Consider the following 20,132-nt stretch of genomic DNA (forward strand, 5'->3'; position numbering starts at 1 on the left):
CTGCTATTTTCAATCCACTGCAGGATGAAGGCCTCTCCAACAACTTTCCAGTTCCTTCTATTTTGTGCAGTGGCCATCCTTTTACTGCCCATGGACTCTTGAATTTCATCTGTCCATCTCCATCATTGTCTTTCAGGTTTTCTTCTAGCTCCTCTTAGGAACCATTCTATTATTTTCTTAGTCCATCTGTCATGTCTTCAAGCTGTGTCCTGCCCAAAACCATTTTAGTTCTTTAATTTTGATAAGAATGTCCTTTACTTGAGTTTGCTGCCTAATTCATGTGTTTCTCTTCTTGTCTAACAGTCTGATTCCTAATATAATTCATTCCATTCTTTGCTGTGTAGTTCTCAGCTTCTCTTCCATTCTTTTGTTGAGTGCCCAAGTTTCACTTCCATAAGTCATGGTGGGGAGTATACATTGGTTCATTATTTTCTGGTTCAGACAAGTTGGGATATCGCTCCTCAGTATGTGACTATATTTCCTGAATGCTATCCATCCAAAATTTATTCTTCTCTTGACTTCCAGCCATTTATCATTATTGCAACTAATGACTTGTCCCAGATAAGTATATGAATCCACCTTTTCACTTTCTGCTCTTTCAGTGATTAAATTAAATTGATGAAACCAATACATTTAAAGGTTTAGTGTAATTTCTTAAAGTATATATATTATCTGTTTATTTATTATTAGAAACTGACATCATCTACTCATTTTACACTACAGTGTGTTAAGATAGAAATAATTTAATATTAACAAATTTTTTCTTTTTGTATTAATATAGTATAATGTAAAGTGAGTAGGTTATTTTTGTATATTTTTGCCTTTTGCATTCATACTTCATAAAACTAACACTACATTTGCAGTAGTGAATTTAAGAATTTCTTCTTCATAATTCTAAGCATTAAAATTAATTTTGTCTTTTGCATCACTTTGTGATTAGATGGCACAAGTAAGTGGGGCTGATTCCTTGGTCAAAAAAAGAAGTAAAAACTGTTTGCATAAAATGGAGTAAAAACTGTTTCCATTCATATTCATGAATTCACTTTTCATAAATCCACTATTCCTGGGTCGTGATTTTTCTCTGAAATGGTTTTTGAGAACGGTCTCTTTCATACTGATTTCTGTCTTCTGCACAGGTGTCAGCTTTCAACCGAGCTATTTTGCATCTGCATCACTAGCATCTTAGAAGTTCACAAAAAAGTTTAATAAATGATTGAAAGAATTTGTAAAAAAAAATTGTTGTTACTTATGTTTTGATATAATACTATCATCTACATCTGTATTTATCCGCTTTATTTAATCCCGACTTCTGAATCTGAATTCCAGGGCTCCTCCATAGCCAGGTGGACAGGAGCAGCAGTGCATAGCACATGCTTCTTGATTAGACTGGGGTTCGAGCCCGTGACCACCAAATACGGAGGATGCGGATAGGTCAGGAAATGACCACCGCATATCCCCGGAGCAATATGTCCTTAGTTGCTAATGCTCCTAAAAACCAAATAACAACAACAACATTCCAGAGTTGTGTATTACTATTGTTATTAGTAGTATTTGGAAATGATGCGAAGAAGTAAGCTTATACAACATTGGCCGTAAGAAAGAAAGGGGGGGAACTAACTATCACCTCATCTGTCCATCCCCTCCCCTAATATATGTCTAATTCATCCAATTCTTCATTAAATGTGTTCAGACTACCCATTTCAACACAAAATGGTAGTTTATTCCAACAGTCACTCTCTAGCTGAAAGTAAATTTTCACACATCTATTATGCAACCATCCTTTTTCAATTTAAGTTTATGCTCTCTTGTGTATATGAGTTATCCAAGATAGAAATAATTCTTCTTCAAATAAGCTATTCTTCTCAGATACCCCACCTCATTACCTTTACTTCATCTCCTCCCATGTCCAGGATTTTTACTGCTGGTACCAGGAGATTCCAGGGAATTTAAGACATGCATACCAGACAGTTAACGTCCAGCCAACTGAAACAAGCACCATCCATTCAATCTCCAATCATCCTATGTCGATCACTGCATATTTAAAACAGATAAGCTAAAGCCAGTGAGCATAGTGCAGCTTTCTCTTGAGGCTGCAATGGCATTGCAGTCTCAAGAGAAAGGCTCCAGGTAATTGTTATTGTTGAGAGCATACAGCTCTCTCAGATATCTGACTCTGACTAGTCACAATCTTTCTTTGTAGTCTCCAAGTCATTCTGTAGAATTGAATATGTCCTCTGAATTCCTTTCCCATTCAAAAAACACCAAAACCTGCTGTTGAAAGCTGATTTCAGCCAAAATGTTGTATTATCCCCCCCCACTTACCTGTTTTCTATTTTTCCTTCATGTTTTTTCACTTATATTTATTTCCATTTATTGCTATTTGATCTGTACACAGAAAGAGGCAACTGCCTTTCAATAAATCATTTATAATTCATGTAAAGCACTGTTCTTTTATTCTTAGTATATCATGTTATTTTCTTGTGGAAGCTTGCCTTCATCTACTGTATTAGAAACACAGATCAGAGATGGGCACTTACTGGAAGATTTGTAATTTATTTTGAAACATTATTTGAAACAACCCTGAAAAACATATATACAGGGTGTCTCAAAAATATTGGTACAAACGTTTACGGGAGGTAGGTAACATATATAAAGGAATGTGAATCGCATAGGAACCCATAACCGGAAACGTCACCGTAAGTCGGTACACGGCACTGTTCATCAGTTCGCGAGAGGGAAACTTTCTGGTTTACTCATTCAAGCAGTAGTTGCTGTACGAAGAGCATGCATCGATATACGAACTGTGAGCTGGCAGACATGCACCTAGTGTATTAATTAGCAGAGGGCAATGGACGAGCCGCTCAACGAATTTATGGAGAACTCTTCCCAGACAGACATGTACCTGACCACCGTTTGTTTGCGCGTGTGCATCAAAATTTGTGCGATTATGGGTCATTTAGAGGTAACAGGAGTAGTGCGGGCAGACCACGTTCGACACGAACTCCCGCCATGAAAGAAAGTGTTTTGAATGCCATCCAGAATAATCCTGCTACCAGCACCCGTGCCGTTGCCCCTGCCTTAGGAGTGTCTCGTTGCAGTGTACAGCATGTCTGGCTCGATGATTCCTTACACCCCTTTCATCTCCAAAGGGTTCAGTTACTGTTCCCCAAGATCATCCTGCATGTGTGGCTTTTGCGCAGTGGTTTCTCCAAGAAAGTGTTCAAGACTTGAATTTTCCAGCCTATGTTTTGTTCACGGATGAGATTTCACTCGGGAAGGCTTATTCAATCAGCACAATGCTCATGTGTGAACAACCCACACGGTGTGCGCCCCCATGTGGCACAACATCGCTTCACAATAAATATGTGGGCAGGTATGGTCGGTGACTGCTTAGTCGGCCCGTACCTGTTACCATCCCGCATGAACTCCGCTAAATATCGGATCTTTCTTGAAAAAGTTCTACCAGAGTCACTTGACAATGTTTCAGCAAATGTGAGACGCAACATTTGGTTTCAATATGACGGGGCACCTGCCCATTATGGAAGGTGTGTTCCTGACCATTTTAACAGGCGTTTTGGGCATCGATGGATTGGCTGTGGTGGACCCGTTGCCTTGCTCTCACGCTCACCTGATTTATCGAGCCTTGATTTCTTTCTGTGGGGTGCTCTCAAACCTATCGTGTATGAATCGCCTGTGGAGATGGAAATGGATCTCGTGGCGAGACTCGTTTGTGCTGCTGCTACTGTCAAAGAAACTCCAGGTGTGTTCGACCGTGTCTGCCAATCCAGGCTGTGTTGGTGTCACGCATGCATCGCGTCTCATGGTGGAACCTTCGAGCATCTGTTGTAACATCATGAAATGCATCCATCTCGTACTCCATTGTTAATATTATGTCAACAAATGTTTGCCACTAATTACTGTCTTGTGTCATTTCTGCTTCTTGTGCCTCTGCTACTACTTTCCCATGATGTTTCCGGTTATGGGTTCCTATGCAATTCACATTCCTTTAGATGTTACCTACCTCCCCTAAATATTTGTACCAATATTTTTGAGACACCCTATATATAAGAATATTATCTATATACAGGGTGTTTCAGTTAAACGTTTCAGAACTTCTAAGAGGGGTAGGGTACATCCTGACAACTCGAAATCATATAGCAATGTGGGGTCGGAAATGCTTTCCTGAAGCGGTGTTGTACACAGAAGCACCATAAAGAAAAGAGACCGTAAGTGAGAAATCGTTTTAATAATACATGAAAAGAAGCAAAAGGTACATGGATTAAAGTAAGTGTTCGAAGTTTCTTCCACGGGCTACAATGCACGCCTCACATCTCCGACGCATGGACATCCGATCATTCTGGAATACTCCAGGCGAATTTCGAATTTCTTTGGCAGCTACTGCGATTCTTGCAACCAGCTCCTCAGCATTGCCAATAGGTTTGTCATAAACTAGCGATTTCATATGACCCCAGAAATAAAAATCAAGACATGATAGGTCGGGTGACCGAGCAGGCCAACGCACGGGACCACCACGTCCGATCCACTGTTGACCAAATGTGACATCCAGGTAGTTACGAACATCTCCGCTATAATGGGCAGGGGCTCCATCGTGTTGGAACCACATTGTCTGTTGCGTCGAGGCAGAAATCTGTTCATCTCTCAAAAGTTGTGGCAATACTTGCTGCAGAAAGATCAAGTAGATAGGTCCGGTTAGACGACACGGTAACAGGTAAGGTCCGATGAGGTGATCTCCCATAATACCGCCCATACATTGACCGAAAATCGAATCTGTGCTGCACGACGTCGTATTGCATGCGGGTTCTCGACCGCCCAGATATGGTCGTTATGCGTGTTGAAAATTCCTTCCCTTGTGAAGGATGCCTCATCGGAAAACAACACTTCAGCAGGAAAAAGGGGATTTGTAGCACATTTTCCAAGGTACCACTGTGCGAAAGCAATACGAGGTTGAAGAAACTTCGAACACTTACTTTAATCCATGTACCTTTTGCTTCTTTTCATGTATTATTAAAACGATTTCTCACTTACGGTCTCTTTTCTTTTTATGGTGCTTCTGTGTACAACACCGCTTCAGGAAAGCATTTCCGACCCCACATTGCTATATGATTTCGAGTTGTCAGGATGTACCCTACCCCTCTTAGAAGTTCTGAAACGTTTAACTGAAACACCCTGTATATATAAATATATATATATGTTTTTCAGGGTATATATATATATATTTTACATATTCTAAAACAGTTAAATGCCAAGTCTAGATGGTTCTGAATAAAAATTTGTTCACTTAAAGTGTTCTTTACCAAATGTGCCTTACCATTGTCTTTAGTGTTTATTTTTAGTACTGTGCGTGTGTGCGTAAAAGAAGTGTAGACCTTACCTATAATAGTCAAGGTTTAATGTTTAAAAGTTTTTTATGCTAATAAGTCTTCAAATACAACCAGTGTCAAGTGAAAAAGGCAAGTATTCATGAATTTATGGATCTATATCTAGGTGTGATTCCCTTTATTTTGAAGTAGGAAAAGGAAGTAAGTTTGCATTTTGCAGTTTCTGCTAATTAATATATTGCTTGGCAGGAAAAGTGACATTTCTTGACATATTAAATATGTTCATTGCTGACATCAAGTGTGCTTTAATTCTACTAAATAAGTAGCCCAAAGATTCTAATCAAAAGATTCTAAATGTAATAGCATAGCATGTACGAAGTAACAAAATCTGGTAATAATGTGCATTGTTATACTTTTAACCTCTTAGTTCGTGCAGTAATGTAAATTACATTTAGACTAGAATCACACATCAAAAAAGAGCAGTAAAGTAAAAATTTTAGAGTAGTGAGAATGCCTTGGTTCTGTAGAGAACTGTCTATTCAGTTCTCTTTTTGAATTAGGGATATATTCAATTTGCTAATTGTGGCCTTTTTGAAGAGGTATCTCTAATGGTATGGCCAAGTGAGATTGTCTTTATGTCTTTCATTTCAGAGATAGTGTGAGGAACTTAAGTGCCAAGTCAGCATTCTGATGGGCTTGTATGAGTTCTTGAGGAACAGGGTTGATACCCTCGAAGAAATTAAAAAGAGGAATTCTTCAGACACTTCTACTATCCACCCAGCATAATGTTGGAGACTACACTCATACAACACAAAATGCAATCAGATCCTCTGTAGCAGAGTGCACTGGTCCTCAACAAAACTCAGCTCATGGTGTTTTAATGATATTCAGGAATTTTGCTTCCAGAACTATTTTTCCAACAAACTCTTAATATATGTACAAATTTTCTGAGTGCAGTGCGTGCTGTTAAATATTATACCAGTCATGCTGTTAAAAATGCAACAAGCACAACTTCTCTCTTCCACTCATTATATAGATGACAAACTTTATTAAAATATTTTGTAGAGAACTACAGAACTGTAGTTCTCTACAGGACAAAAGGCTGCGACTTTGGCATGATCAGAAAAATAATAAGTAATAAATTATTAGTTATCATACCTAAACCAGAGCAGCATTGGGCTTCCTTATTCCTGAGGTAGTTGTGCAAGGTCTAAGAGATCATAAGAGTTCATTGGGGGGGGGGGGGATTAATAGAAGAAATGTTCAAAACTGTGGGTAAAATTTATTTATTTTGCCTTAAAGAGCCATTCCTACTATTAATTGGTTGACTCTTTCATTAGTACTTTATTAGTCACATGGGTTGATTAGAAATTTGGCAGCCAACTGGGCTAGCCGGGTGGGTAAAGTACCTGCCTGGCAACCCAAAGGTCACGGGTTCGAATCCCGCCTTGGGCTTGGATCAGAGTAGTGCAAAAATTTTGGGAGGTGCGTTATGGCCACAGAAGCGATGCACCAACAACTAACAAAAAAAAAGAGAAAGAAAGAAATTTGGTGCAACTAGCTGAGGGATAGGAAGGAAGAAGTTATTCTTGCCAAATACTTATTGGATATACCTAACTCATTTCTACTTGTTCACCAGAGATGATCCTTCATAATGTCCTAACTACCAATGCCAACTAACAGTTAGCATAATGAGCATTGATTGTCCACCTTATTCCAAAGTGCAACAACATTTTACTTCTTTTCCCATATGTGTAATTTTTTAGCAATGCAGCTCTTGAAGATAAACAAAACATGGGCAAACATTAGTATTAGCATTAGCATTAGTAGAGGCATTTGATGCAAGAAAGCAAGCTTATGCAGCATCAGCCAAAAAAAAAAAAAAAAAAAAACCCACTTCCACTTCACCCCTCTGTTCGTTCAAAATACCTGTCCAGCTGAGCCTTAAACTTATTTAGGCTATCAACCTCCACCACAAGGGATGGCAGTCTGTTCCACCAACCAACCACCCGCTGGCTAAAGGCAAATTTCCGCACGTCTATCCTACATCTGTCTTTCCTCAATTTGAATTTATGCCCTCTCAGGTGATTTTTCTGAGCTAGAGGAAGAATCCCATCAGCATTGAGCATGCTTAAACCATTCAAGGCTTTATACACCTCTATCAGATCACCTCGCTGGTGCCTAGTCTCCAGACACTGTAATTTGCAAAACTTAAGCCTTTCTTCGTAAGAGCACCCCTTTGTTCCATTCACTAATCTTGTTGCCCTTCTCTGTACTTGTTCCAGCAGCTCTACATCCTTCTTGAAATGAGGCCTCCAGACCTGTATACAGTACTCTAGGTGTGGCCTGACCATTGTCTTATACAAGGGAATAATCACCTCCTTATCCCTGCTGGAAAAATTCTTGTATATCATTGACAATACTCCATGAGCTACTCTTGCAGCCCGTCTGCACTGCTCAGAGAACTTCATATCTGCCTGCACAACCACCCCCAAGTCCCTTTCATTCTCTACCACTGTCAGTGTAGTACCACAGAGTTGATATGTTGCTCTGGGGTTGCTGTTTCCCATGTGTAGTACTTTACATTTGTCAATGTTAAACTTCATTTGCCACCTCTCAGCCCATCTGCTCAACCTTTCCAGATCCTGTTGCAGCAGCATAGTGTCAGTAGTGTCCTTGACAACCCTGCCAACCTTTGTATCGTCTGCAAACTTGGACCTTAAGCTTGATATACCATCATCAATATCATTTATAAATACAGAAAACAATAATGGACCCAACACTGAGCCCTGAGGGACTCCACTAATAACATTAGTCCACGATGAGCAGTGTCCATTGATTACCACTCTCTGTCTTCTCCCACTCAACCACCCCTTTATCCATAGCAGCAATTTGCCTCCAATGTCACACTGCTCCAATTTGTGTAGCAGTCTTCCATGTGCAACAGTATCAAAAGCCTTTCTAAGATCCAAGTGTATAATATCAAAGTTATTCCCTGCATCCAGTTCTTTTGTGACTGCATCATAGTATCCAATCAAGTTGGTCAGGCAAGACTTCCCCTTAACAAAACCATGCTGTGTCTGAGCTATAACTGAAGTCTTGTCTAAATGATCCTGCAGTGCTTCTTTAACCAGTGCCTCCATTAATTTTCCTGGAACAGAAGTCAAGCTCACAGGTCTATAGTTACTTGTGTCAGCCTTTGATCCTCCTTTGTGAATTGGGGTCACATTTGCACATTTCCAATCTATGGGTACCTCCCCTGAGTCCAAGGAAGCTCTCATAATTATGGCTAAGGGTTTGCTTACTTCCTTTGCTGCCTCCTTTAATATAACTGGATAGATCCCATCCACCCCGGGTGCCTTTCTTGTGTTTATCTTCAACAGTTTCTCCTCCACTTTACTCCCAGTTATTTCAATATTCTGCAGCTTACTGCTAGAGTTGAATACACCTCTGGCATTCCCTTTGCTGAATAACTCCTCATGTGTGAATGCCGATGCAAAATATTCATTTAGTTTGTTAGCTACCTGAGCAGGATCATCAACAGTTGACCCATCAATATCAAGTGGACCAATCTGATTCATCCCCTTCCTTCTAGAGTTTACATAAGTAAAGAACTCTTTGCTGTTTTTCTTTGCATCCCTTGCCAAAGATTTCTCGTAATCTGCCTTCGCCTGCCTAACCTCCTTTGTAACTTGGTTGCATATCAACTTGTATCTATCATAGGCTTCTGTGTCATGTGTTAATTTGTAAGTATCCCATGCATTTTTCTTCTCTGCCATATGCCTCATTAGTTCATCTGACATCCATTTTGGCCTAAACCTTGAACAATATTTCTTAGTTGGTATGTAAAGCCTGGTAGCTTCCAAGATAAGTTCTTTGAATGCTTCCCATTTTGAATTTGCTGTTGGTAACATCATCAGTTGGTCCCACTGTATAGAATTTAAATACTGTCTCAGTCCATCGTAGTCGCCTTTACGGAAGCAATAACCCTTCCATTTACACAAACCATTCCCTTTTCTTAAAAAATCCATAGATATGAAGCCGTTTAAAACAATAGTCCATTGGAGATCATATATATACATTTCTTAGGTTTGTGCAACATGAAGTATGGCATCAGCTGCACTATTCTCAGTTCTTCACCTCACTTGGTTTTTCAATGGGTGTTAATGTTAAAAACCAAAAAATATTTATCAAGTGTGATGGTTTATGTCTTCTAAAATGCCAGCACAATAGCAATGCAATTCCAGTTTAGAGACTGCCAACTCTGTGTGCATTGTGTGGTTTTCATTTCAACTAATTTATAGATTAACACCTAAGAATGAACTGCATGAAACACTGATAATTCAAGAACACCAAATTTGACAAGGGTATAGAATGATGACTTATCCATCTTGGAGAAATTTCCACTTCAAGTAGCTGTTTTAGTGCCAGTCAGCACATTATCAATGGGAAGCTAGGTATATGAAGAATTGAAATTTAATCAAAAGTATATTGGAATGGGACAAAATGAACCTTACTGGCTTAATTTATACAATGCAACTCAGAAAAAGCAAAAAAAAAAAAAAAACACACCACCAACCAACTGCAAGTATAGAGAAAAATGTTTCTCAGTTCTTGTTTCCTGATAGCATAAGGGAAAATAACAAGATTAAAAAAGTTAAACATCAACATAGAACAGAAAAATAGAAAGTTGCATTACTCAGGCACTCTAGGTTTGTAATCTCCCCCCCCCCCGTACCAGCTACTAGTAAGGGCCATGAAGGAGGAAAAAATATATTGTTTAAAATTAATTAATACCTAAATAAATATAATAAAATGAAAGAAATCATTGTTACAATTTCATTTCATTATATTTCTTTATTTAGGTATTAACTAGAAACTTAGTAGTCAAATTTATGGTTTCTCCAGAGCTCATTAGTTCTGCCCCATACATTGTAAATAAAGAAGATTTCCACTTTAAAATTTAGTTCTTCATATGCTAGGCATATGAAGAACTGATGAAGCATCAACAGACACTGAAATAGCTGTCTGAGAAGGGGCAAAAATTTCCCTTAAGTTTGGTAATAGTCATTCAATAGTCTATTCGATTTTGGTGTTGTATTATTAGCAAGTCCTGAACTTGAGGCTTAATGCACAAGGTATGAACTTAATTTAATGATTTGCTCCTATTTACTGGACCTTGAATATTAGTTTTGTTATATATACTTATTTGCTTGTACAGTAACAATCATAAATCATTTTTTCAGATCATGAATGGAAGTCATAGAGATAATTCCTCAATATTTTCTTCTTTTGGTGGTTGGTTACATTCCTATTTTGTAACTTCAAGTATTCTTTCTGAACACATGACAGAAATTGATAAAGAGATTAAAAGAAAATCAGAGCATCTTCAAAAGCAAGCCAAAGAAATTGCCAGAGCCACTGCATCTGAGAAATGGAAGTCTTTGTTAAAAGATATGGAAGATAAAAGTAGGACTTCTTCAGAATTTTCGATTACTTTAAACAAACAAAGTGAACAGCACTGCATTTCAGAAGAATCTGTTAAGAATATTATCAAAGATGCACTGTTCTTGTATGATGCTGATAAAACTGGATTAGTGGATTTTGCCTTAGAGTCAGCAGGTAAATTTGAATTAGATATTCTTTTTTACTTCTTATTTCATTTTATGTTTAGAATACAAATTGAGATTTATTTTTGGTGATCTTAAGTAATAGTGTTATTGTGGCTTTGATAAAGATACATGTATTTCTTATTAGAAATACTCCATATTTTATTTATCATAGCCACTAGACTAACAAATTATATATTTACTGAACAAACATCAAGCAAATTCATACAGAAGTTAGATTCTCACTGAATGGGTGATATCTTGATGTCTGTTGTTTGTCTTAAAAAAAAAGTTTTTGCATGCTTTTTCATATATCCTCTTTAATCATTTGGAAAACATGTAGCTTGGCCTCTCATTATCTAAAAAAATAGTCTGCATTAACCGACCATTTAAAATTACCATGGACTTTTTGCAAAACATTACTTTGTATGTATTTCAAATAGACAACCAGTACATTGCAAATAAACTTCAGTCTAATCCTCATATCATTACTATAAATTTATTTGGTAAAGTTTAAAGAGGGTGCTCGGGTCGCAGAAGAGAACAGTCAGTGGATTTTTGGCTGCTGTAAAGGGATAAGTATTTTTAATTTTTACCGTATTCTTCATTAATTAATATAGTACATTGTTGTTTTATAGAGATATTAAATAGGTTTAGTAGCGTTCATTAGCTTCTTATTTTGAATTTAACCAGCGATTTTTGGATGTTACGACTCCCGGTGTTTTTCGTTACAACTAAGGAATACTGTTCAAGGTTTAGGCCTAAATGGATGTCAGATGGATGAATTAATGAGGCTCGTGGCAGAGAAGAAGAATGTGTGGGATGCATATAAAGTATCAGGTGACACACAAGCCTATGATAGGTATAAACTAGTCTGTAATCAAGTCATAAAGGAGGTTAGGCAGGCAAAGTCAGATTATGAGAAATCTTTGGCAAGGATGCAAAGAAAAACAGCAAAGAGTCCTTTACTTATGTAAACTCTAGAAGAAAAGGAATGAATCAGATTGGACCACTTAACATAGATGGGTTGACTATTGATGATCATACTCAGGTAGCTGATAAACTGAATGAGTATTTTGCATCTACATTCACACATGAGGAGTTATTCAACATGGGGAGTGCCAGAAGTTTATCAAATGCTAACAGGGAGCTAAGTGATTTTGTAATAACTGAGAGCAAAGCGGAGGAGAAATTGTTGAAGTTAAACATAAAAAAGGCACCTGGGGTGGTCGGGATCTATCCAGTTATATTAAAGGAGGCAGAAAAGGAAGTAAGCAAACCCTTAGCCATAATTATGACAGCTTCCTTGGACTCAGGAGAGGTCCCCATGGACTGCAGGTGTGCAAATGTATCACCAGTTCACAAAGGGGATTCAAAAGGTGACACAAGTAACTACAGACCTGTTAGCTTAACTTGTGTTCCAGGGAAAATAATAGAATCACTGGTTAAAGAAACATTGCAAGATGATCTAGACAAGACTTCAGTAATAGTTAAGACACAACACAGCATAGGTTTGTTAAAGGGAGGTCTTGTCTGACCAATTTGATTGGATACTATGATGTGGTCACAGAGGAACTGAATGGCAAAAATAATTTTGATATCATGTACTTGGATTTCAGGAAAGCTTTTGATACCGTTGCATATGGAAGACTGGTTTACAAATTGGAGAGGTATGGCATTAAGGGTAAGTTGCTACAATGGATAAAGGATGGTTGAGTGGTAGACGACAGAGAGTGATAATCCATTGATTACCACTCTCTGTTGAAAAGTTTTTGCTTTTTTATTGACTTAAATTGGCATATTAAGTTATTTTTTAGAGTTGCTTTATATTCCTAGTAACAATACTTTAGTTTAAATTGAATTTAGATAGAGGTTTTGTAGGTTATTACTTAGTATCGGTAATTGTATCAAATCCACATGTGGACAGGTTTTTCAGCTTCCGCGAACGCAAAGTTTTTAATTATACGTAGCCGCTTTATTGACTTAATTGTTAAATTAAATTATTTTCTATAAGTAGCTTATAGACCCAGTCAAGCTCCATGTTTTATTTTGAATTTAGATAGCGTGATTTGGAAAGTAAATAATAACTCATGTCCGTAGATTAACCATTCGTAACTTGCTGCCATTGTTATAAGATACAACTTGTGCTAGCGTAAGGTTTAATGGAAAACTACACAGTGAGTATAGTAGTATCAATTAATCAGTAAAATTTATTAATCTTATTATATTTCATTGTCAATTGAATTGTACTTTTTTAACTACATAAAAACAGCAACCTAGTTATTACAAACATAACATCATAAATTAATACATATAAGTTGACAGGGGATAAGAAAGTCATATAACATAACTCGGAGATAATATTCGATACCGAAATACATATATATAGTGTTATAACTGCATTGGGATATAGGTTTGGGGCTATATTTTGTATTCGAATTTTATTGAACTTGAATAGAAATCGTGACTCAGACCAGAGCAGAAAAGCAAAAGGCTCAAACTAGTGGAAATGCTGTGGCTCAGGAGAGAACTGAAGGGGGCGGTTGTCCTCTGAATCACAGTCTATTGAAATGCACTGCTTGTTTGATGTTTGTGGGGCAATCAGGAACGGGACATGGTATTGCCAAGGGGAATGTCTTTGAGTGTGCGCGATGTAAGGACTGCAAGGAAATCAGGTGCCAACTCGGCATTGTTATGGGCTTATATGAGAGCTTGAAGGATTTAAATTGAGGGCCCATCAAGCTCTCAGCTGCTCACATCAATGCCAGAGCTTGCACTTGAACATCACGCAACATCGGCAATCCCCGAGGCAGAATGCGCTGATCCCAAAGGAACTAGTTGTCAGGGAAACGGGCAACATATTGTGCAAAAAGGATAGATGTAACAGGACCAGGGTATGTCTGTCAGGGGCAAAGGTTGATTACGTTGTAGGGGCAGCCGACCGGGCTAGCCGAGTGGGTAAAGTACCTGCCCGGCAACCCAAAGGTCACGGGTTCGATTCCCGCCTCGGGCTTGGATCAAAGTACTGCAAAAACCTTGGGAGGTGCAATATGGCCACAGAAGCCGATGCGCCAACAACTATCAAATCAAATCACGTTGTAGGGCAGATATCATCCTTTAAGGGTACAAAGGGTGATATTGTTGTACACATTTTCAATAATGATATTAAGAGTAGGAGACCGGCAGAAGTACTTAACAAGTACAAGGCAATGCTGAAAAAAAAGCCGAGTTAGGGTTGAATTTGAAAGTGTCTGCAATTCTGCCCAGACATGATAGGAGCGAGTATATGATGAGAGCCTTGTCGATCAATTTGGCCCTGGAGAGATTGTGCAAGGCTCAAGGGGTAGAATTTTTCACAGCCAGGTCTGTGCTTGTTAACAGGAGAGACTGCTTATACAGGGATGGGATACACTTAAATAGAAAGGGTGCAAGAATATTTACTGATGCTATAGAGTCAGAGTTAGGTGGTTCGGAAAACTGCTAGCTTGGGGGGGGGGATACATGCTATTAATACTATTAATCTATTAGTCCATGGATACATGGACTAATAGATTAACAGTAGCCACTGGCAGAGGTAAAAGTGATTCTTGCACTACTTCTATTGAAATGCAATTGAGCAGCAACCTGGAAAGCAAGGCAATGGGAATTTCCAGGACTGCTGGGAGTCATAGTAGAACAAGTAAATCATTGGTTGTGTTAGGGTAACTAAGAGTAGAAACAGGTGCATGTATACTTGCATGTACACCAATGCTAGGAGTATAGTTAATAAATTCGATCAGTTTGAAGTGCTAGTCAAGACATCAAAGGCAGGTATTGTTGGGATATCAGAGACATAGTGTCACACAAACATAAGAAGTGCAGAACTGGAATTTGGGGAGTACAATGTGTACAGAAAGGATAGACAGGACAGGGAGGGAGGAGGGGTTATGCTGTTAGGTAAGAAACACATGAAATCTAAGGAAGTGCATCCAATTGATGTGGGTGGACAGTGCAATGTTGAGTCTGTTTCGTGTGGCATAAGCACTGGGAAAGAAAAATGAGAGTAGGTGTGTGTTATAGGCCTACTGAATCTGATGAGTATAATGAGCAATTGTGTAGAGAAATACAGTAGGCCAGTAAATTAGTGTCTTATAATGGGGGATTTTAATTTACCGGATATTGACTGGAATTTGTGGGTTGGTCACTCACACACTAGCAAGGTTTTGTGTATTTATTGGATGATTGTTTTCTACATCAGCATGTTCGGTAGGCAACTAGAGGGAGTAATACTCTTGATCTGATTATCAGTAGTGATTCTTCATGTATCAAGAATCTGCAGATAAAGGAACCACTAGGTGGCAGTGATCACAGTGTTCTGAAGTGGGATTTACTCAAAGAGGTAACTACCATCAAGGGTCAAGGTAAGGGTTTTTGCTTTCGTAAAGGTGACTGCGGTGGTCTGAGACCGTATTTAAATTCTGTACGGTGGAACCAACTGATGATGTTACCAACAGCAAATTCAAAATGGGAAGAATTAATCTTGGAAGCTACTAGGCTTTACGTACCAACAAAGAAATATTGTTCAAGATTTAGGTCTAAATGAATGTCAGATGAACTAATTAGACATGTGACAGAGAAGAAAAATATATGGGATACATATAAATTAACATGTGACACAGTTGTTGTTGTTGTTGTTGTTTGGTTTTTAGGAGCATTAGCAACTAAGGCCATATTGCTCCGGGAATATGCGGTGGTCATTCCCTGACCTTTCCGCATCCTCCGTATTTGGTGGTGACGGGCTCGAACCCCGGTCTAATTAAGAAGCGTGTGCTACGCACTGCTGCTCCTTCCCACCTGGCTACGGAGGCGCCATGTGACACAGGAGCCTATGATAGATATAAGCTTGTCTGTAACCAAGTTACAAAGGAGGTTAGGCAGGCGAAGGCGGATTACGAGAAATCTTTGGCAAAGGATGCAAAGAAAAACAGCAAAGAGTTCTTTGCTTATGTAAACTCTAGAAGGAAGGGGATGAATCAGATTGGTCCACTTGATTGATGGTTCAACTGTTGATGATCCTGCTCAGGTAGCTAACAAACTAAATATTTTGCATCGACATTCACACATGAGGAGTTATTCAGTGAGGGGATGCCAGAGGTGTATTCAACTCTGGCAGTAAGCTAGATAATCTTGTAATAACTGAGAGTAAAGTGGAGGAGAAATTGTTGAAGATAAACACAAGAAAGGCACCTGGGGTGGATGGTATCTATCCAGTTATATTAAAGGAGGCGGCAAAAGAAGTAAGCACACCCTTAGCCATAATTATCAGAGCTTCCCTGGACTCAGGAGAGGTACCCGTGGACTGGAGATGGGCAAATGTGACCCCAATCCACAAAGGAGGATCAAAGGGAGACACAGGTAATTACAGAACTGTTAGTTTAACTTCTGTTCCAGGAAAATTAATGGAGGCACCGGTTAAAGAAGCATTGCAGGATCGTCTAGACAAGACTTCAGGTTATAGCTCGGACATAGCATGGGTTTGTTAAGGGGAAGTCTTGTCTGACTTATTTGATTGGATACTGTAATGTAGTCACAAAGGAACTGGATGCAAAAATAACTTTGATATCATATATTTGGATCTGAGAAAAGCATTTGATACTATTGCACATGGAAGACTGCTGCACAAATTGGAGCAGTGTGGCATTGGAGGCAAATTGCTGCTATTGATAAAGGGATGGTTGAGTGGGAGAAGACAGAGAGTGGTAATCAATTGACACTGCTCTTTGTGGACTAATGTTATTAGTGGAGTTTTTCAGGGTTCAGTGTTGGGTCCGCTGTTGTTTTCTATATTTATCAATGATATTGATGATGGTATATCAGGCTTATTGTCGAAGTTTGCAGATGATACAAAGGTTGGCAGGGTTGTTAACAATGGGAAAGACAGTATGCTAGTCCAACTGGATCTAGATAAGTAGGAAAAATGGACTGACAAGTAGCAACTGAAGTTTAACATTGACAAATGCAAAGTACTGCATATGGGTAGTAGTAACCCAAGAGAAATGTATCAACTGTACTAAGTACTACAGAAACATAATACACTCTGTGAAATGGAAAGTGAAAAACACCTGGGAGTAATTGTGCAGTGAAATATGAAGTTCTCTGAGTAGTGCAGATGGGCTGCCAGGGCAGGTCATGGTGTCTTGTCAGTGATGTATAGGAATTTTGCTAGCAGGGACTGGAGGTGATTATCCTGTTATACAAGGCAATGATGAGGCCACACCTAGAGTACTGTGTACAGGTCTGGAGGCCTCATTTTAGGAATGATGTAGAGTTGCTAGAACGAGTACAAAGAAGGGCAACAAGATTGGTGAGGGGAACAAAGGGGTGCTCTTACCAAGAAAGGCTTAAATTCTGCAAATTGCAGTGCCTAGAGAGTAAGCACCTGCAAGGTGATCTGATTGAGGTGCATAAGGCCTTGATTGGGTTGAGCAAGCCGAATGCTGATGGGATTCTTCCTCTTGCTCAGACTAAGAACCTGAGGGGGCACAGTTTCAAATTGAGGAATGATAGTTGTAAAATAGATGTGCGGAAATTTGCCTTTCGCCAGCAGGTAGTTGATTGGTGGAACAGGTTGTTATCTTTTGTTGTGCAAGCTAATAGCCTAAATAAATTTCAGGCTGAGCTGAACAAGCATTTAGAGTGAATGGAGGGGTTAAATGGGAGGGATTTTTTTTGGCTGATGCTTCAAAAGCTCACTTTCTGCATCGTATGCTTCTACTATTGCTAATGCTAATATAATTAGTCAAAACCAAACTTATTGTTTTTGTTGTAGTTTGATAATGTTATATAATAGTTAATATGAATGACATAAAATCAATTTTTGATTACACTTGATATGCATGTTTTTTTTTTTTTTTTTTTGACTTAAAATTATGAGGAGTTTTATTCCTTAATTGATGGCATTACTAAAAACTACTCTCATTTTCTTTTCTTTGCCATATCAGTGTTTTCATATAATGACATTATATTTGCCGTGGGTAGTACACTGAGTGATCAGAAATCATGGAATACCTACCTAGTAACTGGTAGGCTCACCTTTCGCCAGATAAGGGCAGTCGCACAGTGAGGCATTGAGTCCACCAAAACATGAAAGCGTTCCACAAGTATTTCCATCCATGCTTGCTGCAACGCTGTTCATAATGCTGTCGCATTCCTGGGTGGAGGACTCAAAGCTCGAATAGATCTCTTCACAACATCCAAAAGGTGCTCTACAGGGTTCATCTCCGGTTAATCGGGAGGCCATTCCATGGTGGTAAAATCTGCAGAATGCTCTTCAAACCATGCCGTAGTTACCACTGCTCTATGGGGAGGCGAATTGTCCTGCTGGAAGAGTCCATTACCCTGCGGGTGCATGATGACCATGAAGGTGTGCAGATGGTCTCCAAGGATGGACACATTCAGAGATGTGTCTAGATACATACCAGAAATACCAATGTGTGCCAGTTGAACACACCCCAGACCATTATTAATGGGTGCATAGCTATGTTCGGTTTCTGCCAGATACACGCCCTACCGTCTGCTTGAAATAACTGGAAACAAGACCCATCGGACCAGGAGACCCATCTCCAATCATCCAAGGTCCAGTGCTGATGATCTTTCACCCAGTTGAGGCGTAGAGTCCTGTGTTGTGGTGTTAGCAATGGGACTCTCATCTTGTGGGTTGGCGGCTCCCATAACCTATTGTAGCTAATGATCACCTGATGGTCTTGGTGGAGACATTTCTGGTGGTGCCAGAAATGTCTCCACCAAGAAGTCAGCAGTGATTTGTGCCACTGTTGCTCTCCGGTTGGGCTGAAACAATGCAAGATAGATGTTGACAGCCACTTTCATCCACCACCTTTCTCTGCCCACAGCGCTGTCCATGATGCGATGTTATTCAGAAATGGTGTTTACCCGATACACTCTTGATACTGTCACATTTCTGTACTACCTCCGCGATAGAATGATCCATGCGTCGGGCACCCACTATCATCTGTCTTTGAAAGTCGGTTAACTCACGTTTATCCATATTAACATCTAATTACAATCTATGTAAATGCAGTGATGCAGTGTACCTATATACATGCTAAGCATTGGGTTCGTCCATTAGCAAGAGGGATAGCATCGTGTTACCCAGAAACTAGGTATCCCATGAATTCTGTCCTTTCGGGGTACACCAGTATATTTTTTTTTTTTATGAAAACCCCAAACACGAGAGGTATTAGAACCTATAGCACTTAGTACCGTGCTTGGGTTGGAGGTTGAGAAGATGAAAGAAAATATATGTTGACATTAGACTTGAACTTCTGTAGACTGTAATTTTCAGGAAATATGTGTGAAGGAAGGTTGTTCCAGAAAAAGGCAGTTGAATGAATAAATGAGAAAGATGAAAAGTTGGTTCTGTGAGTTTGAAGTTGGACAGTAAATGGATGTTGTCCAGTGATGGCACATGTTTGGACTGTTTTGAAAGAAAGAGCAGGAATTATAGAAGCCAATTCAGAAGAACAATGTCCATTGAAGTATCTATAGAAAAGGCATGCAGGAGAAACAGTACATTTATGAGACAGCGATTGAAGAGACTCTGTTAGAGATGAGTCATTAATTAACCTAACTGCCCACTTCTGAATGGCATCTAGAAGCCTGATAGAGGTTTTGGGGGCACGCTTTAGATGTGGGAACAATATTCCATGGTAGGGCAGATTTGTGATTTGTACAGAGTGAACACCTGTTTGGAAGAAAAGTAACGCAGAGAGCGAAAGAGAAAACCAAGTTTTTTAGAAGCAGAGGAAGCAATATTTGTAATGTGCTTGTGCCAAGAGAGATGAGAATATCAGGGTAATCCCCAACATTGATATATCATCTTGCCTAGAAATCAGAGTGTCACCAAAGATAAGCATAGGAGCTGAAGAATCCTTTTTGCAAGATAAGACAGGACTGGGTTTGAGAAGGATTGAAATCAGCTAAGTTGTCATTGCCCCACTGGAGAATTACCTGGAGATTGGCATTTAAGGAATTGGTAGTGGATATTCGAGAAGTTGAAGCTAATTGAACAGGGCAAGGTTTCTCAAACTGGAAGTGAAATGCAATGTGCTTTCGTCGGTAAAACTATGGATAGGATTTCCGGTCAATTGAAGACGGTCATTAATATACAAGAAAAAAATAGTGGGGG

General features: G+C 39.1%; 1 protein-coding gene across 2 annotated transcripts in view; it reads left to right on the top strand.

The window, feature by feature from the left end:
* LOC150082990 (uncharacterized) overlaps positions 1-20,132 on the top strand; it is a 389,813-nt gene that overhangs the window by 260,354 nt on the left and 109,327 nt on the right. For both annotated transcript variants that reach the window (XM_090376961.1, XM_090376963.1), the window contains exon 15: positions 10,586-10,961. In XM_090376961.1, coding sequence (XP_090233087.1) covers positions 10,586-10,961 — 376 coding nt within the window. The remainder of the gene's footprint in view (positions 1-10,585; positions 10,962-20,132) is intronic.

Source organism: Mastigoproctus giganteus, chromosome 7, assembly GCF_048544385.1.
Source record: "Mastigoproctus giganteus isolate SK-2022 chromosome 7, ASM4854438v1, whole genome shotgun sequence".
Classification (NCBI taxonomy): Eukaryota; Metazoa; Arthropoda; class Arachnida; order Uropygi; family Thelyphonidae; genus Mastigoproctus; species Mastigoproctus giganteus.